The 23,736-nt window shown below is 47.6% G+C and overlaps 1 protein-coding gene across 9 annotated transcripts in view; it reads left to right on the top strand.

The window, feature by feature from the left end:
• Positions 1 to 23,736, top strand: part of RAPGEF1 (Rap guanine nucleotide exchange factor 1) — a 139,185-nt gene that overhangs the window by 48,262 nt on the left and 67,187 nt on the right. For 5 of the 9 annotated variants that reach the window (XM_049711412.1, XM_049711418.1, XM_049711413.1 and 2 more), the window contains exons 2-3: positions 22,133 to 22,272; positions 22,952 to 23,065. In XM_049711412.1, the coding sequence (XP_049567369.1) occupies positions 22,133 to 22,272; positions 22,952 to 23,065 (254 nt within the window). The remainder of the gene's footprint in view (positions 1 to 22,132; positions 22,273 to 22,951; positions 23,066 to 23,736) is intronic. The other 4 variants (XM_049711416.1, XM_049711415.1, XM_049711419.1 and 1 more) reach the window with 1 other exon arrangement.

The raw sequence follows: 23,736 nt of genomic DNA, 5'->3' as shown, positions 1-23,736 counted from the left end.
TTGGTGTTTATTTTGTGCCTAGAATAACAGTCAAGACTTGTAAACACTGTGAGTCACTAAAATAGTTTTAGGAGGAAAGAAATGTTATCTGTGTTACTCTTCTCTATATAGAAATTCTCCAGTAGGTTTTTCTATGCTTATTTTAATTGCATAATCTAGTTCTTTCATCAGTAGCCACACAGTAACATTTTATTTGCTGGCACCTTGCATCTCTGCTTGTATGCAAAACACCTTATTTTTAAAAGTGAAGTAAGTTTTGGAGGAAGATCGTGGGTAAAGGGGAAAGTTGCTGGAAAACGGGGTCGTGCTGCTGATCCAACAACCAGGAACAAGCCACGTGCACATCCGTTGTCATCAGAGCGTGCTCACCCACCTGCTTTCCACAAAGCGCACTTGGCCTTGTTCACCAGGTGTCCCCTAGCACACAGTAGAGGCTTCGTAAGTATTTGTTGGATAAATGAAGTCAGTAGCACGGCAGGTAGGGAGAGGGTAAAGAATAGTGGACTTATACAACAATGAAGAAAGAAGGGAAATCAGCTAGGCCAGTGGTTCTCAAACTTGGTGTGTAACAGGATCACTTGAAAGGAAGGCTGGTTAAAGCAGAACGCTGGGCCCCAGCCCCAGAGTCTCCCATCCAGTTAGGCGTGGCGCGGGGCCCAAGAGATGGCACTTCAGACCCGTCCCTCCTGGGCGAGGCTGCCGCTGCTGGTGGTTCAGGGTCGCACTCTGAGAGCCAGTGATCTATGCTTATTGCCCTTGTTTTCCAGATGAGACAACAGGCCTGGAGAAGTTGCGCCGGGCCTAACTGACGAAACTCATTAGTGGCAGAACTGACACTAAATGCCGGACCTTTCCTCCCGCTTTCTGGAAAGAGAAATGTACAGGAAGTCCCCTGTATACGAATGAGTTCCGTTCCGAGAGCGCGTTCATAAGTCCAGTTTGTTCGTAAGTCCAGCGAAGTTAGCCTAGGTACCCAACTAACACAGTTGGCCATATAATACTGTGATAGGTTTATAATACTTTTCACACAAATAATACATAACAAACAAACACAAAAAATAAAACATTTTTAATCTTACAGTCCCTTGAAAAGTCCAGTAGTACAGTACAGTAGCTGGCATACAGGGGCTGGCACTGAGTGAACAGGCAAGAAGAGTTACTGACTGGAGGAGGGAGAGGAGATGGGAGATGGTAGCGTACTACTGTACTCTATACAGTACTGTACAGTAAAGTACACAAAAGCACAACCACTTGTAGAGGATGCACGCACGTGACAGTGTATATGCCAGATACGTGAACTAACTTACATGGTTGGACATGCAAACGCACATTCGCATCTTTGAAAGTTCGCAACTTGAAGGTTCGTATGTAAGGGACTTACTGTATTCTGATGTCTCTAAATTGGCAAACTTCTATGGTGACCACATTCCCCAGTTTCTCTCTTGGGAAGAAAGACAACTTGGGACAGAATAAGAGGATAAGAGGTATTGTTCCATATATTGGTTAGTTACTCCCGCAAAAGTGCCCTATAGCAGCTGCCCATTTGTGACCGGATGGTATCCGCCACCCAGCAAAGGGAGTGGTTTGTTTGGGAGCTGAGTAGTGTCCTCGCATTGTTGCCACTTCCTCCCTCATGTCTCTTGACTGTCTGGGAGATGTTAGCACCACCCTCGTGCTTGGCCAGCTGTGGATGGGACGCTGCCTTGAGGGAAAGTCAGCCACCTGCACAGGTGATTTCCACGCTGTGCTGTTGGTACTGAAGGTGGAGTGGAGGAGCACCCTTTTTTTTCTTTTTGGTAATTTATTTTTTTTGAAGTACAGTTGATTTACAAAGTTGTGTTAATTTCTGCTGTACAGCAAACTGATTCAGTTATACATATTTCTCTTTTTTAAAGATTTTATTTATTTTTTATTTTTGGCTGCGTCGGGTCTTAGTTGCAGCACGCGGGATCTTTCGTTGTGGTGTGTGGTGCGTGGTGTTGTGGCGTGCGGGTTTTCTCTTCTCTAGTTGTGGCGCGCAGGCTCCAGGGCACACGGGCTCTGTAGTTGTGGTGCAGGGGTTCCAGAGCGCGTGGGCTCTGTAGTTTGCGGCCCACAGGCTCTCTTGTTGAGGCGCGCGAGCTCAGTAGTTGTGGCGCATGGGCTTACTTGCCCCACGGCATGCGGGATCTTAGTTCCCTGACCAGGGATTGAACCCGTGTCCCCTGCATTGCAAGGCAGATTCTTTACCACTGGACCACCAGGGAAGTCCCCCATATTTCTTTTGATATACATTCTTTTTCATCTTCTTTTCCATTATGGTTTATCACAGGGTATTGAATATAGTTCTCTGTGCTATACGGTAGGACCTTGTTGTCTATCCATTCTCTGTATAATAGTTTGCATCTGTTAATCCCAAACTCCCAGTCCATCCCTCCCTCACCCCCTCCTCCTTGGCAACCACAAGTCTGTTCTCTATTCTGTAAGTCTGTTTCTGTTTCATAGCTAAGTTCATTTCTGTCATATTTTAGATTCCACAAATATGTGGACAAATATGGTATTTGTCTTTCTCTGTCTGATTTACTTCAGTTAGTGTGATCATCTCTAGGACCATCCGTGTTGCTGCAAATTGCGTTATTTCATTCCTTTTATGGTTGAGTGATAACTGCATTGTATATGTGTACCACACTTTCTTTATCCATTCCTCTGTTGATGGGCATTTAGGTTGTTTCCACGTCTTGGCTGTTGTGAATGGTGCTGCTGTGAACATCGGGGTGCACGTATCTTTTCAAAATAATAGTTTTTTCCAGATACATGCCCAGGAATGGGATTGTTGCATCATATGGCAACTCTATTTTTAGTTTCTTGAGGAACCTCCAGACTGTTCTCCATAGTGGCTGCACCAACTTACCTTCCCACCGACAGTGTAGGAGGGTTCCCTTTTCTGGAGGAGCACTCCTGATGGACCTCGGAGTTCCATGGCTCTTTGACTCACAGCCCTTCTCTCTTTGCTCTGGCTGGGATGGTGAGGATCCCTGATGGGCAGCCAGGCTTGGAGCAAAAGCTGTTCAGTGTAGGCAGAAGAAGGTTACTGTAGGCGTTTCCTGTGCACACTTTTTCGTTTTCCATCACCCTGGTGCCACCTTCCCAGCACCTTCCCACTTGAAAAGACACTGATAATGCTTAAAGAAGACACTTTCATGCATGATTGAGTCAGCTTGCAGCAAGATGAGCAGAGTCTGAGTTCAGGCCATTTCCCCAATTGCTGAGTGACTTTGAGCCTACTTATTTTCTCTGAGCCTTAGTTTCTTCATCTATAAAATGGATTTTACATTAATTTCTGGCATGGTAAGTGCTCAGTAAATTATGGGCTGTTTTAAGGAGAATGTGTTGTGGAACAGGTTGCGTTATAGGCAATACATGGCTAACATTTGCCTTAAATTCCTGTTTACTCTTCCTGTGGTCTCTGCTGGCCTAAGGACAAGACAGGTGTGCCTGCACACTTGGATTTTGCCTTATGGCAATTTGCGTTAAGACAGGGTTGGGGGAATTCACTTTGTCTAAACAACAAGACCACCAGTACGTTGGTAATGAATCTCCTTGTTGAAAGGAAGATGGCTTCAGAGTGGCTGGCTTCTCACCCTGTTGGGGACCATATTTAGATTTCTGTAGCAAGTGAAGAAAGCACATGCTGGACCCTGTGCTACGTCACCTGCTGTAAAACGCACTTCCCAGCACCCTCAGGGGCTTCAGGCTCCCTAGTCCATCAGGGCCCATCTCCCCGGCATCGGCCGCCATACTGACCTTCTGTCAGGTCTCTTGATTCACCTTGACCCTGCTGACCCTGGCCTTCTAAACCTGCCCTTCCCTCTGCCAGGAACACTTTTCCGCAATCCACTCCTCTAGCCCCACCAGAAAGAAAATGAAAATCTGGCCAACCGCTGTGAATCTTTCAGGCTTCAGTTTAAACCGGCTTCCTTGCAGGGCTGCGTGTGGTTGCCCACCGTGAAAGAGTGCTTTAAAGCGCGCCTTTTAGTGGTGCCTTTCCTTCCCTGTCTCCTGCCCCGCTCCCCTGCCAGCACCTCCCACATAAGCGACTTGAACCTGAACCCTGTCTCAGCCTGCCTCTGGGGAAACCCAGGCCAAGGTTCAGGCACTCACCACCCTCCCCCGATTTGGTTAGTGGGCTTTGGCCCCCCTTTTGTAGCAGTTGTCATCCTTGCAATGGTGTGTTTCAGGTCTTCCTTCCCTGTTCCTTTTAAGTATTGGTGCCATGTCTGTCTGACTCACTGCTGCATCCTGGGCACTGAGTACTTAGGGGTTTGAAAAGTGCTCTGTTAACCTCACGCAGTCATCCGTCTCCACAGGGTTCCTTCTCCTCTGAGGAGGAGTGAGGGGAATGTGACAGAGGAGCTTCCTTGGCAGGCAGCCAGCTTGGGTTGGACTTTGCTTACAGGGCACTCTCTTCAGCTTGGGGCCTTGTGGAACAAGTGGGGCAACGTCAGGGGACATTTACATGCACCAGACGGATGCCGTCAGTTTACACCTCTCCAAGCTCCTGCCACGCCCAAGCCAGCAGAGTTATGTAAGTGCCACGGGCCACGCGTAGCTATAGCCCTGGAAGAGGGAAATCATGCAGGAGAAAAGTTTTTTCCTGAACCAAGTGTGGAGCTCTAGATTTCTTCGTGCCTGGGGAGAGGCCCAGAGTGGGACCTCTCATGCTTTGGGGAATTGGCCCAGGGCCAGTTGTATAGCACAGAGGTGTGAGCTGAGTTTTATGAGGTTGACTTCTTTAAGTAGGAGATCAGAATTTTAAAGCCAAACAGTGCTCCATGAGACTGGATAGAAGAGGCTGCCTGTTTCAGAACTGGCTTCTCCGTGGTTGGTTTTGGTTCATCGCCTCAGAAATGAATGTTGAAGATAAAGTGGGGGAACCCCGTACAGATGGACTTTAACCAAGCTTCAGGACACACAGTTGTGTGCTAATATTTTTGTTTTGGTGAAAAATTTAAAAACACTACTCTCACCTCTCTTGCCTTCTGAGATGGCCCACACTCTGTAGAGTGTGTTTCTCTCTAAATAAATCCACTTCTTACCTATCACTTTGTCTCTCACTGGATTCTTTTTGCAATGAGACATCAAGAACCTGAGCTTTGGGGCTTCCCTGGTGGCGCAGTGGTTAAAAATCTGCGTGCCAATGCAGGGGACATGGATTTGAGCCCTAGACTGGGAAGATCCCATGTGCCTTGGAGCAGCTAAGCCTGTCTGCCACAGCTACTGAGCCTGCGCTCTAGAGCCCGAGAGCCACAACTACTGAGCCCGCACGCCTAGAGCCTGTGTACTGCAACAAGAGAAGACACTGCAATAATAAGCCTGCACACTGCAACAAAGAGTAGCCCCTGCTCGGTGCAACTGGAGAAAGCCTGTGCACAGCAATAAAGACGTAGTGCAGCCAAAAAACAAACAAACAAATAAATAGAATTGAAAATAAAAACACTACTCTCAACCTCTACCACAAAGAATACAGAAATATTATTACAAAGAAACTAAATCTATTTTGATCCCTGCTCTGTGGTGATGTTTCAGTTTGTAAAGAAAGTTCGAACCAAAAATCTTTGAAAAGGTGGACTTAAAAAAATGTGCCAAGCTTTCTGCAGAACGTAGACCCATTTACAGATTCAATCCACTGATTTTCATGCATTTTTCAAACATCCATGAGCTTTTTGGAAGCTGCATATTTTATTATTAAGGTACCCTTGGTTCTGAGGACACCAGTGGCTGGCGGACACCAGTCGCAGAACAAAAACTATCTTTTAGCAGATTTAAGTCATGATGAGTACATGATGGGCCCACGCTTCCTGGAAGAAATGAAGTGACATGTTTTTCTCCATGGCCGCTTGGTGGCTCTTGGAAACTTTGGTTGAATACCACCAGACTTTCTTCTGCCATACCCTCTCCTCCAAGGAAGGGGTCTTTGTAGACCCCACACAGACTGGGTGACAGGAACATACTGCTAGCTGTCACATCTCGGGGGACCTGTGCTTGGGGAGTCTGGGTCCTGGGCAAATTCCTTTCCTTCCCGGTTGATTTTGTTTTCCTCTTTAGGAAATATAAGATTTCCCATCTTGAATGTGAAATGTGGTTTTCATCTTAGAATGTGCTTGAATTTTAAAGATACTTAAAGGACTTTAAAGATACTTCATTTTCCATGGAGGAAACAGTTCATTCATGGTTGGGGTCAGTATGGTGGCCTCTCACCCCCCCAGCCCTAACTGTGGTCGTTCGGACACCTCAGCCCTTCCACTTTCAGCTTCTGTCTATTTTGTCCAGGTTTGCTTTCTTCTGACTGCAAATGTGAATGTGTTGTATAGGTGTCTTGTTTATGCTTTTTTAGACCAAAACCTTGTCATTACCCACCTCTCTACCCTCTTGAGAATCACTGTCTTAGAGCAGTTACTTGAGGGCAGAAATCACAGATTTTTCTAGCACAAAGCAGATGCCAGGTATCAGTGAGCATGGCACTAAGCAGAAGGAAGAGCGGTGGTTGATCACTTCAGTCACCAGTTCCGCGTGAAACACGTGTCCCGAGAGCTCTGCACACGGTAGGTCCTGTTTTGTTTATCGTCTTACTTGTGCTCTGAGCCTTGTAGCTAAAGAGTCTTGCTTGGGGTGGCTGGTTGGAATTTGTCAGCTGAGACTGGTGGTCACCCCTTTCCCCCAGGCCCCCTGGCTGTGCTAATGCAGGTCTGTTCTAGGTACAGCGTTTACAAATCCGTCTCCCCATCAGGAGGGGCTTATCCTGAGGAATGTTCTGATCTGAGATGAGACCCTCCCCTTCTGTCAGAGTCAGAGGATCTGCCTGCCTATCACTTCATGTGTGCACTTGGCTCTGCTGGGCTTGCAGTCAGCCCCTCCCCCTCTTTGGCCCAAGATTTGGAGTTTCTTATCAGTTTGACTGCTTTCCCCCAGATCTTTGTCTTCCAAAACAGTGCTTCTCAAACGTGAGTGTGCTGCAGAGTTACCTGGAGGACTAGTTAAAGCCCCAGTTCCGGGGTCCCTTCCGCATAGACCTCCATTCGATAGGTCCAGGTTCGGTGGAGAGCCAGCACTCTGAGCAGCTGCAGGTCACGGTGATGCCACCACCGCTGGCCGCACAGTTCCTCCCACTGCTCCTTACTCACCATCCGGGGAGGGATTAAAACACTGGTTGTAGAATCGACTCAGTGGATTAAAAAGTGAAAGAGAATTTAAAACCTGTAGATTTTTGATATACTTCGTGTACTTGATTGCAAAATAAAATACATTTCTTACTGTGGTCAGAAAAGGTTTGAAAGCTACTGGTAAGCCTCCACCTTAGAAATGACCCACCTATTGGCGCTACACCTGTGCATGATTCTTAGTTCCAGACCCAGGTCAGGAAGCTCAACCAGTGTCCTGGTGACTTCGGGTACAGACTAGATTTGCAGTCTTGATTGCCCTACAGGACCCCTGACCTGTGGCTCCTCTTTGTCCTAGTGAGAGGGTTTCTCTACCCCGTGCTCCCCAGGGAGAAGGGTCTTTAGCGTGTCAAGTTGGTCGTAAGTGAAATAAGTTCCATGAAATATTTAGCCTTACTATCTGCAGTGCCCTCTGATATTTTGTATTCTGTTTCATGTTTTGATCCAGGAAATTGATTTGGGGACCTACTAGTGGGTTGTGACTTGCAGTAAACATTAGCAGGAAGAGCAGACCACACATCTGCCCCCCTGAGTGGCCCACTCAGCTTCGTCTCTCAAGGATGCCTTTTCACCCAAGTCAACCCTCATCCCTTTGCATTTTTCACAGCTGGATTCTGCAGTGTCTGCTTGGCTTAAAACTCCAGGGCTTCCTTCATGAACGTTTTGTGGCTATGTCAGGAAGTAAACCCTTTAATTCTTCAGCAGCTGTCTCGCTCTGCTGTGTTTTGGAGCCCTGGGTGTACAGCTTTACTTCCGTGTTAGCTGATAAACCACTTGAGGGCAGGGCCTACATTCCTGTTCAACCACGGACCCTCTATGGTTCCAAATGCTTAGCATCTGGCTGGTGGAAGGAGCCACGTTGTGCCCCATGGCCAGGGCCTGAGCTCGATTTTTAATACTGTTCCACTGGAAAAGTGAATTCTGAACGCAGACAGCCGACTTTGAGAAGACATGCCTCTGCCTTCCCCTTGCCATGTGGCCTGTGCGTGTTCTTCCTCCTTGGCTTGCCGAGATGGAGGCCTTTAGACAATCGGCAGGAAGCCGCCTCCTGTGCAAAGATTTGGTCCTTTAAAAAGAACTTCAATTCTAGGACACTTAAAGGATACGGCTGCTGAGGGAGAACGAGGGAAAATGAGATGTCTTCTCAAAAAATGCACACAGTTTCCTGCTCTGAGGATTCTAGAATGAGGCAATTGGATTTTTACAAAAGGCACTCACTGGGGTGGGGTAGGTTTTTGGAGAGTTCTGAACAAGAGAGAGTTAGAGGAATGTTGTTTGGCTGAGTCCAAGATCCAGGAAAGGGGCTGGCTGCCACCGAGGAACTGTCTTTTAGAAATACATATTGTGAGGCCATTTGTTATTTATCACAGACTGTAAAGGTATAAATTCCTTGAGAACTGAGAGGCCTTTTTGACTTCAGAAAATCCCCTTTCCAATGCTTTCTAGCCAAATATTGGCAACTCCAGCAGTCACTAAAATATGTATTCTTCAGCGACCTGTTGTTTAAAAATAGTGTCTCGGTTCCATCCGTAATCCCACCTCTCAAATTGAAAGACTCAGTGTGTAACTTTGGCCTCTCTCCCTTAGGCTAAGGGACTGTGCCTGAGATTTCATCACTGAGGGTATTTTTAGCCCAGGTGCTAGCACGGCCAGGAGGTGGCCACATCTTTGATGTGATGCTGTGCGTGAGCCATCTTGGTCTTGGACTTTTCCAGAAGGGTGTGATTCACTTTTACAAGCAGTACTGGCCTGAAAGTCTTTTCTTCTACTCTTGTGGTGACTTGCTTCCCTGGTGATCAGAGTTGTGAACACATCTAATACACGGCATATTTGCTGGGCTCCGGCTTAAAAAAGAGGAAGAGGAGCCCACGCTGAGATGTGCATCTGAGTCGGCCGGGGTGGGGGCAGGGCAGTGGTGCTCGCAGGCGAGCACAGGGCCCTGCACCCATGGGCACTGGATTGTTATGAGTGGGGCACATGAGCCCTCCTTCCTCTGAACCCGTACTCTGCTTCATTTGAGCCATCTTTAGGGTACTTAACTCCCTTCTCTCTCTACTAAGTTTGGAGACTGCGTGCCTGGTGTGTGAAGCTGCACCGGGTTCAGATCCAGTCTGTCCCTTGTTCCTCAGCCTCAGTTTTCCTGCCCTGGAGAGTCACTGTGAGGATGAGCTGAGACAGACCCGTAGAGTGCCTGGGTGGTGCTGGGCACTCCCTGCAAGCAATGGACCCAGCTATTGCTGTGTTGCTGTTGCCGGCTTCACGTGGTGTCTGCAGTACCTTGTACACGGGGGCCCATACATCTGACTGGAAACAAATTGGATTGGATTTCAGGCTGTAAGCTAATGAAATTCTGGCTTTAACTAAACCAGCCTGACGTCAGATTCTCGAGGCCGCTCAGAGCCTCTGGTGGGCGGTTAGACCATCTGTGGCTGAAGTAATTCATGAGCAGAGAGTAGGTGGGTGTCCCCAGCACTGGAGCGGCTGTCTCACGTTCTGTCTTCTTTGCATTTTTACTTACTATGCTGAAGTTGTCTCATGAGGAAGAGAAATGACTGGAAGCCGGTTAATACTTCTCAGCCATTACTGAGGAGGGAGCCCTGGACCGGCTTTGTTCAGGAGGCCTGGGTCCTAGGCTGGCGGGAAATCAGTTCCCAGGGCCTCGGCTTCCGCTGTCAGTAGACTCAGATCCTTTCAAGTTCCCACACTTCATGGAAGCTGAGAGCCCACCGCTCACTTGGCATCTGGTGGGGAGTGGGGCCTCTGAAGCAGGGCAACCAGGACCACCTTGGTCCTTACCCCGGAGAGACTGGGATTGATCAGTGCTTGATTCTGAATGTATAGAGCGGAGTGGGGTTTGTTTTTTACCCCATGCGTGTATGAACCGACATGATAAGACGTTCTTGTGAGAACAGAGCCCTGGCCGCAGATGTATTTGAGGCACAGGAGCAGAGGGGCAGGGTCTGTCAAGGAGCAGCCGAGTAGCCTTCGCTCGTTTTGCTCTGGAGAAACTGCGCTGCCTCTGCTTGGGTGAGAGCAAAGGCTGCCTCTCCTGCATACCTGCCCCCTCCCCCTCCCACCCCCACCCCCACCCCCATGCCTGGGAAGCCAGAAGTGCGTCTTTGGAGAAGTGGTCATTTTCAGATTCCTCTGTGTGCTTCAGAGTTTCTTGCAGCCTTTTCCAAACCAGTTCCTGTTTGCCGACTCTGACGTTTTCCATTGGTCCCCGTGTGAAACGTCCAAAGCCTGTAGTCTCAGCCCTTTTTCGTGCCCTGGGGAGCAGGCTGGGTTTTCACTCGAAGCCCGTGGGTTCTAGGGCGCTTCCACCGGCACCAGGAGCCGTCCTCCTCCTGAGCGGGCTGTGAGCAGCTGGAAGCGTCCTGCCTTTACTCGGCACGGCTGCATCCCAGGAGTCCTTGCTGCATCAGGACTGAGGATTTTCCTGGGTCTCCCCCACAAGATTAGGGGCTCCTTGGAGGGAGGAGCTGTGTCCTGCTCCTTTTTCTGACACCAGCACTTTGCAAATGCTTGGCATATCAATATGTATGGAACGAATGAGTGAGTAAATGAATGAGGGCGCCGTTTGTGCCTGCCTTGCATTATCTGATGCACCCTGTTTCTCTGAGGTGATAGGGAAGGGAGGGGAGTTTACAGGTGACCCTTGTCCCTTCTCTTTCTTCGAACTTTGCCCAGCGAGAAATCCCAGCAGTGTCCCAAACTGCTGGGGTTGTGACTCCCAGCTCCTTCTCCTGTTGCCTGGGAAATAAACAAGTGAACATGTGCTCACTGACAAATGCACATGTTGTTTTTCCTCTGGAAGCCCAGAGGGTGGCCTGACAAATCATGAGTTCTCGGGGGTCCCTTAGCTGGGCCTAGAGCAGCTGAAGTGGATGGAGCCGCCGTCTGCTGCAGCCGTGGTGCTGTGGTGCCCCGTGCTGGGCCTGGTGCCGCACAGACACGACTTCCTGCCCCCACCTCGGGCTGCTGGGCGGGCGACACCGTGCTACACAGTAGGCTCAGCTGCCCTTGAGGAACGTTGTTTGAATTCTGAACTGGCACTGGTCCTAACATCCAAGTTCCTCTGAGGGACAGAGGCTGCTCCAGACAGCTCCACCTAAAGGACAAAGGTTAGGGTGGACCTGCTTCCTGTTGTAGCTGGGCTCCTGATGATGTGATGTGCTTCGGCCCTGCCTGCTTTCTGCCCAGCGTGTTGGTATGTTTACTCGGAATAAACTGATCTCTCTCCCTCTCTCTCTTCTCTCTCGTCTCTAGAAATAACACTCTGGAGAAATGACTAATTTACATCTCTGGAAGTCTGTGAAGCCTGTGCCCTTAAGAATCTCTGGGTCAATTCCAAACAGTCATAGAAAAAAAATCCTTCCTTGGGAGTAGGCCACCCTGGGGACAGGCTGACCTTGAGTGGTTCACAGCACATGTTAGGGCTACAGTTGCCTTGTCTGTGATGAGTGTGTGCGTGTTCTGGGGGTGGGAGGTGGGGGATTAGGCCCCTGTGACTTGGTTTCCTCATTTGCCAAAGGGTGGTAAGAATCCTTCCCATCCAGTGTTGATGTGAGCATGGCCCTGGGCAGGGCCTGGCTTCCAATAGGGTGTTTACACACACAAGCTGCTGATTTAGCCACTTGATTGGGCTCCAGGAGGGAAGCAGCTCTCAATCCCAGAGGGTCCCCTTTCGTCTCATGGGATATCTGTTCGTTATTTGACGAATTTTTTATCATAGGAGTAAGTGTTGGGAAAACTCTTTGTTCAGTGCCCTCTCTGACAGGTAGGGGGTGGGAGGCTCCCCAGGAGGTCATCTCCAGGCTTTGTTCACATCAGAAGTTTACCTGGCGGAGGCTGGGCTTCTATTTAAATCCTACAGGGTACTTTAGTTACTGGATTCTCCTCTTTTTCTACTTTTTTCTTTTCTTTTTTTCCAAGTTGCTGGAAGTTGAGAGGCAGTTGAGCCTCAGACAAGTAAAACTGTATCTAACAGCCCAGACAACATCACCAAGAGTCCAGCTCCTCTCATCTCTGCTCTACCTTTCTTTTTTTTTACTACAACTTTTTTTAAATTAAAGTAAAACACACATGTAGAAAAATGCTCAAATCATAAGAGCACCGGCTCAATGAATTATCTCCTCTATTTAAAAATTCTACAGTGTTAAAAAATAATAATTGCCCATTCAGAATGGTGACAGTTACCTCAGAACATTTGGGTAACAGCAGATAACATTTATTTAATGTTTACGAAGTGCCAGTACTATGCTAAGTGACTTTACATGGCGTACTTTATTACATCCTTATAACAGCACCATGAGGTGAGGTAAGGATCATTATTCCCATTTTATAAATGAGAAAAGTGAGGCCCCAGTGGGCAACTTACTCAGAGTGACACACATTGAGAGTGTTTCACTTAGAGCTGCAGGTGGGGTGGGAATGAGTTCACAGGGCTGTCCTTGGCCATGTGTGGAGGTCAGTGTCACTCCTTTTGCCCCCAAATCATAGCAGAGGACATGATGTCACTGCCAGCATGAATGTCCTTGGTCCCTGCTGCCGAAGAAAATCGGTTTGCATTGTTGGGAAGCGATGATTGTCAGAAATTCCTTCTGGTCAAACAAAGTCTACCTCCTTTGGCCTACACCTCCCGCCTTGCACAGCAGGTTTCCTCAGTCTCTGTCCCTGTACCACGTGGTGGGTAGAATGAGATCCTGCAGTACCTCCACGTAGGCAGTGGTTAGTGGAGGGCCTCAGAGCCTGGAACTCACGTGCTGCCCTGGAGCCCAGCCTGGGGGTGAGGGGTCCCCCTGTGGTGGGCCCTTCTGCAGCTGCACACTGTCTGCCTTTCCGGGGGAGGCAAAGCACCCTTAAAGACCTCAGCGGCACAGTCCAGAAGCACTGGAATCCAACCAGCCCAAGGTGCTTTCTTTCAAGAGACCAGTGGACCAGCCTTCCTCACAGGAGTGGGGAGGGCCAGCCACTCCCAGGGCCTTGAGCTGCAGCAGTGCTGGAAATGTGTCTGGTCCAGCTGGAGACTGGATTCTGAAGACTTAGCATGAAAGAAAAAGAAGAGTAAAATGTCTTGTTGATGGTTTTTATTTAATTGCATATTGAAATTATAATATTATGGATAATTTAGGTTAGTTTAAAATCATATGTGGCTCTTGTTGTATTTCTGTTAGATAGTACTGGCCCAGGGAGTCCATTGTCCTCTGAAGACCTAGATGGGGAGACGGAAAGGTATGGTTTCTCTCTTGTCTTCTCCCTGGAAGTGGCTTGAACAACATTCTCTTAACCCAGATGACCCAAACTGAACCACCACAGCAGAGAAAGTTCTTGATTGAGTTGTCTCTGACTCACGTGTTGGCATTCCTTAGAGAATTGTATTAAAAATCAGTATAAACCATCCTGTCTACATCACTAATCAGATATTACTCTCTGGTATTGGTTGAATGTAGTAGTTGTTAGTTATTGCAGAATTCATTCATTGATTCTTTTGTCTTTGTGTTTACTAACAATCATTTATTTATTTTCACTGTGTGCCGGTTTCGGGGCTACGTGCCGGATTCCAAAATGAGTAAGATTTAATCCTGGGCCTCCAGGAAGCGTGTGCTCTGCTCTCGTCCTGCCTTGCCCTCCGCAGCAATGGAGGGAGGGTGCCCGTACCTCTTCATCCTCACCAGTGCTTAGTATTTCCTCTTTTTATCCATTCTGGTGTATGTGTGTCGTAGTATTGCTTCATGGTTTTAATTTATTGTTTCCTGATGACAAATAGAACTGAGCACCTTGTCGTGTGTTTATTGGCCATTTGGATTTCATCTTTTGTGAAGTGTCTGTTCAATTCTGAATCTGCTTTTAATCCTTACCTGTTATGCAAGTAAAGCAAAACTGGTAGCTCTGTCGGAGTTGAGCCCAGATCCACGGTGAAGCCTGGGTTCTTCTGTAGGTGGCAGGGGCCCCCAGGCCTGGTCTCTTTCCTGCACCCCACCTCTTCTGCTTGCGCCCTGAGTCTCACTCTTTGGCACAGTCCCTGCTGGCCTGCCTCCAGCTCGAGGCAGCTGCGTGGTCTCTTAGCAGGTTTTCAGTGCTTATGCCCTTTGGCCTAACAGTTCCATTTCTAGGAGCCTATCTCAGACAGGTGTTCAGAGGGCTAAGCCTGAGGGGGTTCTTCCATGTGCTGTTGTTTGAAGGGCAAGGGCTAGGAACCGGAACCATCAGTCAGGAGACTGGTGGCCTGTGTGTGGTTGGCCTTTCAGCAGAACATTATTCACCCGTTAACTGTGCTCACATGGGAAAATGCCCACAGCATATCGCTCAGTTGGAAAAACCAAGTCAGGGAGATATTTCAGCTCTGCCATACGTGGAGTTATGAGGGATTTTCACTTTCTAGATTGTATATTTTTACAGTGCTTGGATTTTTATAATGAGGTTGTTTTACTTTTGTTACTGAAAAAAGAAAAAAGGATATGCTTAATATTTCCATCAGCACCCACAGCAGCATCATAGCTATCAGTCGACTTCCTGAACCAATGGGTAACATGAACAGATTTTCATGTCAAAAGAGCCTTTGGTGTTGCAGAACTAGAGAAATTATTTTCCCTGTTTTCCCTAACACGAATAGTTCTATATTAGGTAAGAAAGAGGATCTTTTAATATGGAAGTTGTTGGAAAAAATGAAGCATCAGGTTACTTTGCGCTCTACTAGGCTGGGATTATTTTTAGCCTTTGCCATACTGAGTGTTGGCAGAGGCTTGGCGGTGTTATCCCGTAACGGCAACGGGTGCCGTGTACTGAGCATTTGCTGTATATCGGGTCCTTTGCTAAATGCTTCACATGCAGGTTCACACTTAACCCTCGCAACAACCACCCGGGCAGGTCGGTCCTGTGGTTATGCTTGCTCCACAGGCGAGGCACCTTCAGCTCAGAGAGGCCACGCGGAAGTGAGAACACCAACTGCCTGCTTCCAGAGCCCGCGGGCCGCCTGCTGTGCCCGCGACCCACTCACTCTCGCTCTGTCTTTGTCTTCACATTACAGTCTGTACGATTCTAGATAAGCAAACACACCTTTAAAAATCTGAAGTCCTTATGTTTAAAATAGTTCTTCCTAATGTCCTCGTGTCACTTCTGCACTCTAGTTGTCCTTTTAACACATTTGGGAAATGGTGTGGATGAAGGAAGCGGAAGTGTGCAACCAGAACTCGTGCGCGGATGAGCGGGCATCCTTGCAGTGCCCAGCTCTGCGCCCTGCACACCGTCGGTACGAAGAACGAGCAGCCACCGTGTCTCCCAAGGAACTGCCTCAAAGTGTTGTCCACCCTGACCCTGACTTTGTGGTCCCTTGTATGGTTGATATGTAGAGACTCCCCCCATCCAAGGCGAAATTAAGCCCTGACAGAAAGCACTGCTAAGTTGGGATCCCAGCTGCTGCTACAAATGACGTCTGAAAGGCCAGTTGATGTGTACATTTGTCAGCACCAAGCAGAGATCGTTGTTAAGCCTGGTCAAGGGGCAAATTGAAAATTTAAGAATGAAATATGGAACACCTGGCAGACTACTTGGAAGAAACTGGTTTGGCTTTGGTGTGTTTTTGGTTTTGCTTCAGACATGATTTTGTGAGCAGGCTACGTGCCTCTCCTCCAGCCTGTTCTCTCTCCCCCTGGGTAGAGAAGGACGTTCATCTGACAGCCTGTCTGCAGCCTGTGATGGTTGCCCAGGAGAGTGCTGCTCTTAGTAACGTCGCGGCCATCTCTACAGAAATTGATTGTGAGGTCATGTAAGCTTTCCTCCTCTGGCAGAAATGACTAGCAGATTGGTCATTGGGAGTTCCAGACCCTCCTTGGTATAAATGCCGTACTAAGTGGTGGTTGAGGGTTTTACTTAAGTTCTGTCCATGAGCTTTGAAGTTGTTCTGGCAGATTTGATAGAACACAGTAAGATACACCAATTTAAAGCATTTCCATGGGAAGGAGGGCTTTTGTTTCCTTTGTTTAGCTATGGCCCTATCGAAAAGTGTGCAAGTCTGGCAAGCCCAGGTGTGGGGAGAGCAGCTGGGACTCAACCTTGCCCTTGGGGCTGCAGAGTGGCACAGACCCTTTGGAGAGTCATCTGGCAACATCCATGGAATGAGATGCGGTGTGTACTCTGTAGCCCAGCGGTTCTAGTCACAGAAAGCTCTTGCATGTGCTCCAGAAGGCAAGTATGAGAAGGTCCATTGCTGTGTTGTTTATAAAAGCAAAAACGCTGAAAATGACCCAGTATTCACTGGCAGGGAGGGGGTAAGTAAAACTGCTATATGTGGAACTTCACAGCACTGAAAACAAAAGCACTTATATACACTTCACCTGGCCAAACGTCAGACCTACAACTAAGTGAAAAAGCAAGAACACAGGAACATTTACAATGAAATACCATTTAAGTTAACTTCACAAACCTCTACATTAAACTGTACTTATAAACTATGACAAAATATAAGGGATGAGGGACTTCCCTGGTGGCGCAGTGGTTAAGAATCCGACTGCCAATGTGGGGACACGGGTTCAAGCCCTGGTCCGGGAAGATCCCACATGCCGCGTAGCAGCTAAGCCCATGCACCACAACTACTGAGCCTGCACTCTACAGCCCATGAGCCACAACTACTGAGCCCATGTGCCACAGCGACTGAGCCCACGCTCTAGAGCCTGTGCACCACAACTACTGAGCCCGTGTGCCACAACTACTGAGCCCGTGTGCCACAACTACTGAGCCTGTGCTCTAGAGCCCGTGAGCCATAACTACTGAAGCCTGTGCACCTAGAGCCTGTGAACCACAACTACTGAGCCTGTGCTCTAGAGCCCGTGAGCCACAACTACTGAGCCCACGTGCCACAACTACTGAGCCTGCGCTCTAGAGCCCGCACGCCACAACTAGTGAGCCTGTGTGCCACAACTACTGAGCCTGTGCTCTAGAGCCCACGAGCCATAACTACTGAAGCCTGCGCACCTAGAGCCCGTGCTCCGCAACAAGAGAAGCCACTGCAATGAGAAGCCCGTGCACCACAACAAAGAGTAGCCCCTGCTCACTGTAACTAGAGAAAGCCCCTGCACATCAACGAAGACCCATCGCAACCATAAATCAATAAATAAATTAAATAATAAAATTTTCTAAAAAATAAGGGATGGATAAGCACAAAAATCAAAACCACGGTTACCCATCGTCGGGAAGAAAGATATGATTATGACGGAGCATGTGGTGGCAGCAGTGAGATTGCTAATGTTCTGCTTCTAGAGCCGTGCTGTCCAGTACGGCAGCCACCAGTCTCGTGTGGCTGTTTAATTACATTTCAATAAAAACTCAGTTTCTCAGTCACACTAGGCACATTTCAAGTGCTCAATAGTCCAGTGACTGTCACGTTGGATGGTGCAGATATTCGTCATTGCTCACGCTTCTCTTTGATCGTCTGGGTTGGTGGATTTGATGAATTCTCTGTAAGTTGTACATGTGTATTATGAAATCTTTCAAAATTTTGTTTTAATTTCAGTACTAGAAAATATCTAAACACATACATTTACAACTTCCCAAGTGAAAAGTCAGAGAGTGGTCATTAAAGTCACCTGAAACTCTGTAGTAGTGTGAGAGTATCTCTTTAGCATTGCCCTCTACCCAAGATGATTGATACACATGAGGAATGTGAGAAGAGGGGCAGGAAGTGTGTGTGTGGGGGGGTACTGTTGGCAAGATTACCCCAACATAGCTGCCACCTTTGCTTCCTTCCACTCTGCTGTCACTGGTCATTATAGTGCTTTATCAGCACTGAAATGCATAGTTTGAGTGACCTTGCAAGTCTCCTGAAACCTGTGTTGAAATCTGTGTTGCTAAGCTGTTGTTTCAAGGAAAAGGTGACAAGCAGCCTCCAAGTCAAAATCTTCCCTAGTTAGTGCTGTCCTTGATTTCCAGGCTTGAGGAGGTTGGTTGTCGTTACAAAGAACCTGCTTCCTGCACTTGATTTATCACATCTTGTGCTAGAGCTGGCTGCTCTGAGGCTGTTAAATACTACAAGGAGAGAGATTTATTGGTGGATATAACACTTTCTTTAAATGCTGATGTGGATTCCCAGCTGTGTGCCAAGACAGACCAGAGTCTCAGGCTGTGCTTGGCAAAGCAGAGGTTGAGAGAGTATGTTGTGATATACTTCCTGGGCTCTGTTTGCTCTCAGGTGGAGGTGTCCTTACTTGACCCCTGGGTCATGATCAGGGGTTTTGGGGAGCCCCCATACCTTGTTTGCCTACCCTAGTTCCACCCTGGTCATGATGGCAGAGATGTGAATCTGGCCAGTCCCTCGGCCCCCTGCCTACCCATATAGCAACTCGGGGCAGCAGACCAGAGGAGGCGGAAGTTGGCTCGCCCAGCGCATGTCTCTGAATATTTTTGACCACCAAAGAAATCATGCATCCTGCCTTTACTTCCCCATTTGTGTCTCCTTTTCTTGCCCCGCTTTCAGTCTTGCTTGCCAGGGTGGAAGTCACACCCTAACATCTGACTTGGGGAACCTGTCTGGCGAGGGATGTGCTGAGACTTTCGGGATGCTGAGGCCAGCATCCGAAGGAGGCGATGGGGGCAGCAATAAAGGCAATATGGAAGGAGGCACCAGAGAGGGACACAGATGAACTTCTGGTCAGGACTAAAGGAAGAGGAGAGGGGCATGTGTAAGGCCCTCAGTTCCTCGGGATGGTGGGTCAGATGTTCAGTGCTGCAGAGTATCCTGATTCAGATCTGTAAGCAGTTGGGAAGTAAGAATTCAAAGTTTGGTCAGACTTGCTACCCATCCAAATCATATAGTTAGGTTAATTAGCTCCCTGCATTGAGCAAGTACTGTGTGCCCAGCACATGGCTGAGTACCTCACCACGTTGCCCACAAGCAGCATCTCATTTAACCTACATCACATCAGCCGTTTCTAGAACAATGTTATCAGCCCCATTTTCCAGACAAACTTAAGACTTGGACAGGTGCCGCTGAAGTCTGTTAACTCAAACAGACTGACTGCAAAGCTCACCCTCTTAACTACCACATGAATTATTAGACTGGTCACATCATTTCGAATTATAAAGAAGGAAGTATAAACTGTACATGGGGCCCACCCTGCTTGGGTGGGGAAGGGGAAGAGGGGAGCTGGAGCAATCACACCATCCCAGTTTACCTGCTTGGAATCCCAGGGGTGATGCAGCGTTTGAGGACTGGTGCCAAGAGCCCCTCCGACCCTGCGTTGAGCCGTTCCAGGTGAGGAGAGAGGTGCATGAGCTTCCTGTGGATTTGTGTCCACACTGGGGCTCTAAGAAGGGCTTTCTGCAGTTCTGGCCAGCAGACAGACAGCTGTGAAGCTGTGTTTGGTTTGACTCCGCTTATGAACGAAGGTCAGGCCCTGGCTTTTTCTCTTTGGTCCCGAGTGCAGTGGGTTCCTAGATAATTGCAAAGGGCAGATCGTTTATCTGATCCTGCCTGCCACCTGGAAGGTCTTTGACAAAAGAATTGAACTTTGGCCCTATGAAGTCATATGCAACACTAGTAGACACAGTGACATACCTATAATACAAGGTGCTGTGTCATTTATTTGGAAGGTTTTTTGTTTTTTGGTATTTTCGTACTTAATTGCTGGGAAGATTGAAAGGGAGTGTATTTTTTATTTTAAAAATACAGATAGGGGACTTCCCTGGTGGTGCAGTAGTTAAGAATCTGCCTGCCAATGCAGGGAACATGGGTTTGAGCCCTGGTCTGGGAAGATCCACATATCGCGGAGCAGCTAAGCCCGTGAGCCACAACTGCTGAGCCCACACTCCACAACTACTGAGCCCACGCACTGCAACTCCTGAAGCCCACGTGCTGCAACCGCTGAAGCCCACACACCTAGAGCCCACGCTCCACAAGAGAAGCTACTGCAATGAGAAGCCCGCGCACCACAATGAAGAGTAGGCCCCACTCACCACACCTAGAGAAAGCCTGCGCGCAGCAACAAAGACGCAACGCAGCCAAAAAAAAAATACAGATACTTCTTTTTCCATTGCATAGGATCACGTTCTCCCTAATTTTCAATCAATTTCAAGTATTTCCTGTGAATTTCTGACATTGCCTAAAGAAGCAGTCCTTTTTTTGGGGTTTTTTTTTTTCGGCTGCGTTGGGTCCTTGTTGCTGCATGTGGGCTTTCTCTAGTTGCAGCAAGCAGGGACTACTCTTCGTTGTGGTGCCCAGGCTTCTCATTGCAGTGGCTTCTCTTGTTGTGGAGCGCGGGCTCTAGGTGCGTGGGCTTCAGTAGTTGTGGCACACAGGCTTCAGTGTGGCTCGAGGGCTCTAGAGTGCAGGCTCAGTAGTTGTGGCGCATGGGCTTAGTTGCTCCGCAGCATGTGTGATCTTCCCGGACTGGGGCTCGAACCCATGTCCCCTGCATTGGCAGGCGGATTCTTAACGACTGCACCACCAGGGAAGCCCTCGTGGGGTATTTTTTCGTTGGTTGATTTGTTCATTTGTTGAATTAATGTTTCCTGAGCATCTTCTATGGGCCAGGTACCATGTTAGCACTGGAGATGCAGGCTTGAACAAGGCAGGTACAGCCTTCAGTGAGTTTGCATTCTTGTGAGGAGATAAACACATAAGTAAATAATTTAATAAGATGGTTTCAAACACTAGAAAGTGCTATGGTAAATGGCGGGTGGTAAATGAAGGAAGGCTGCTCATTGGGTTAGTTTTTTTTTTAACAGCTTCATTGAGATATAATTCACATAACAGACTCCTTTAAAGGGTAGAACTCAAGTTTTTTTTTATAGTAATTCACTGGATTGTATAATGGTCACCAGATTCTAATTTTAGAACACTTTTAATCCCCCACCAAAAGAAACCTCTTAATCACTAGCAGCCCCTCTCCGTCCCTCTCCACTCTCTTCAGTCTTAGGCAACCATTAATCTACTTTCTATCTCTATAGATTTGCCTGTTCTGGACATTTCAGATATATGGAGTCATACACTGTGTGGTCTTTGTGACTGGCCTCTTTCACTTAGCATAATGTTTTCAAGATTCATCCACGATATAGCATATCAGTACTTCACTTAAGTGTAATTTTATGCCTAAGTATTTTATTCTTTTTGATGATTGTGAATGGAAGCTTTTTAGACATTCGTTTTTTATATGTTCCTTGCTAATGTATAGAAATACTGATTTTTGTATATGATCTTGCATGTGATTTTGTATATCATCTTGTATCCTGGGAGCCCACTAAATTTGTTTATTAGTACTAGTAGTTTCTTAGTGGATTGCTTGGGATTTTTCATATACAAGATTATGTCATCTACAAATAGAGATAGTTTTATATCTTCCTTTCCAATCTGATGGCTTTTATTGGAGTAAGAGAGTACAAAATTGAATGACAGTAGTAAGAACAGACACCCTCATCTTGTTCCTGATCTTGGCGAGAAACCACTTAGTCTTTCACTGTGTCCCCGAGGGTTTCAAACACCTTAGTTCTGTTTCAGTCTCCACTGCCAGCTCTGAGGCCTTACCCATGTCACTTGTTGCAGTTCCCTAAACCAGAAAACGAGAAGGTTGATTCAAAAGGGCCTTCCTTTCCAGTTCTTACATCCAGCACTTCTGTGATTCTACTTTGGTATTCTTTCATCTTAGCCGGTTCCCTTGGACATTGGTTAGATCATCAGACAAACTCTATAAGGACACTTGGAAATATTTGCACGTTCATTTTCCAAAGCCATTTTGACTGCTTTCAACCTAGACTAGATGGAAATTGCAAAAAATTGAAACATGCAAGCAGAAATGGTTAATGGATCCATATTTCCTTTTCTTTGTAACCCTGAACAGCTAGGGGGAAAGATTTGTTTGAGGACGGTGCTCATTTCCACAAAAGGTCAAAGAACCACAGCTTCTTCCCACTGTACCTCTAAAAATCATTACCTTCTTTGTTTTCAGACTCTCAGCGTTCTCATCTCTCCTCCTTCACCATGAAGCTGATGGACAAATTCCACTCACCCAAAATCAAGAGAACGCCATCAAAGAAGGGAAAACCAGCTGAGGTGTCTGTGAAGATTCCAGAGAAGCCTGTGAACAAAGTAAGCTGACTGTCTAGGTGTTTCTCCTGGCCTTCACCTGCTTTGAGCAATGAGTTTGTGCTGTTTTTTAAGTTTATTCCCTGGGGATGGAACTTTCAGTACAGAACACCTATTCCATAGCATTCCATGGCTCCAGGCGGAGCTTTCATTGTCCCTGTGGAATATGAACCTTTAGGATGGTTGAGTGTTTCTCCTGTTAATCAGAGTCAAGCTTGGTTGGCTAGAACAGTTCTTTTCCAGCTGTGTCATACTCTGGGCATTTAAAACAGCTCAGCTCATCATGTTCACACTCCAGGATGCTGCCTCTGTGCCCCAGAGAGGCCCACGTTGCCCACACATACTCTCTCTCTCTCACACACACACACACACACACACACACACACACACACAGACACACACACACACACACAGACACACACACACAGACACACACACACACACACACACACACACACAGATTCGTGATGTCCAGAACACCCATCATTCGGCTTTAGGGCCCATGCTCTGAAACTTGCTAAACCCTTGAAACCCAGCCAAAGATGTCCTCAAACACCAGTAACCTCAGCAGGGCCAGTCAAGCCAGATGTGTTGGAACAGCTGTTGGTTTTCATCAACCCCTCCCTTCAGCCTAAAACGGCCATTTCAAGCTCTGTAGGAATCCAGGTTTCCTCTCTTCCAGGAGGCAACAGACAGATTTCTACCAGAGGGCTACCCTATCCCCTTGGATCTGGAGCAGCAGGCAGTAGAATTTATGTCCACCAGTGCTGTGGCTTCCAGGTCTCAAAGGCAGAAGGTCAGTGTGATGTTAAGAACAATTGGGTTTGCCTTGCCCTCTACTGCAGAATCCTGGCCCATGGTTTTGGGGATGGAAAAAAAATCTATTGCAATATCATTGTGTTCAGCTGGGTGGCAACTGTGGGCTTAATTGTTCAGGAAACAGTCCAAGGAGCCTTGGATAAATGTAAGAGTTTATCCAAGCCCCCATGGCCTTTGGAGAGAGCTCAGTACTCCATGGCGAAAGCTCCGGGATTTTGGGGATTGGTTTGGGTGTGCTGCTTGGGTCCAACGGGTTCGGGGGAAGCGGGTGAATCTCATCTCTTAAGACCAGCTGTTCTTTCCTTGAGTTGCTAAGGTGATCTGGATAGTTGAGAAAAGGAAGGGCATCTAAAGTGTAAGGTACTCTGTTAACTATCTCCCGAGACTCGTGAGTGTGATGATACTGTGCGGAACCAGCGCTCTCAGAGCCAGGGACACCTTTTGTGCCGCTAACATGTACCAAGCCTTTTTGAGCCCCATGCTATGTGCTTTACACTCGTTCTCTCACTTAATTCTCGTTATAACCCTGGAAGGTGGAAACTTATCTTGCAGAAAAGGAAGCTGGGAGTATGGAGATATTAAACGTTTGGGCAAAGTCACACGAAGAGTAGTGATGCTGAGATTTGAACACAGGTCATCTGACATCAA

Source organism: Orcinus orca, chromosome 6 (genome assembly GCF_937001465.1).
Source record: "Orcinus orca chromosome 6, mOrcOrc1.1, whole genome shotgun sequence".
NCBI classification, from domain to species: domain Eukaryota; kingdom Metazoa; phylum Chordata; class Mammalia; order Artiodactyla; family Delphinidae; genus Orcinus; species Orcinus orca.
The sequence above is the reverse complement of the archived record's forward strand: the minus strand, read 5'-3'. Positions and strand labels throughout refer to the sequence as shown.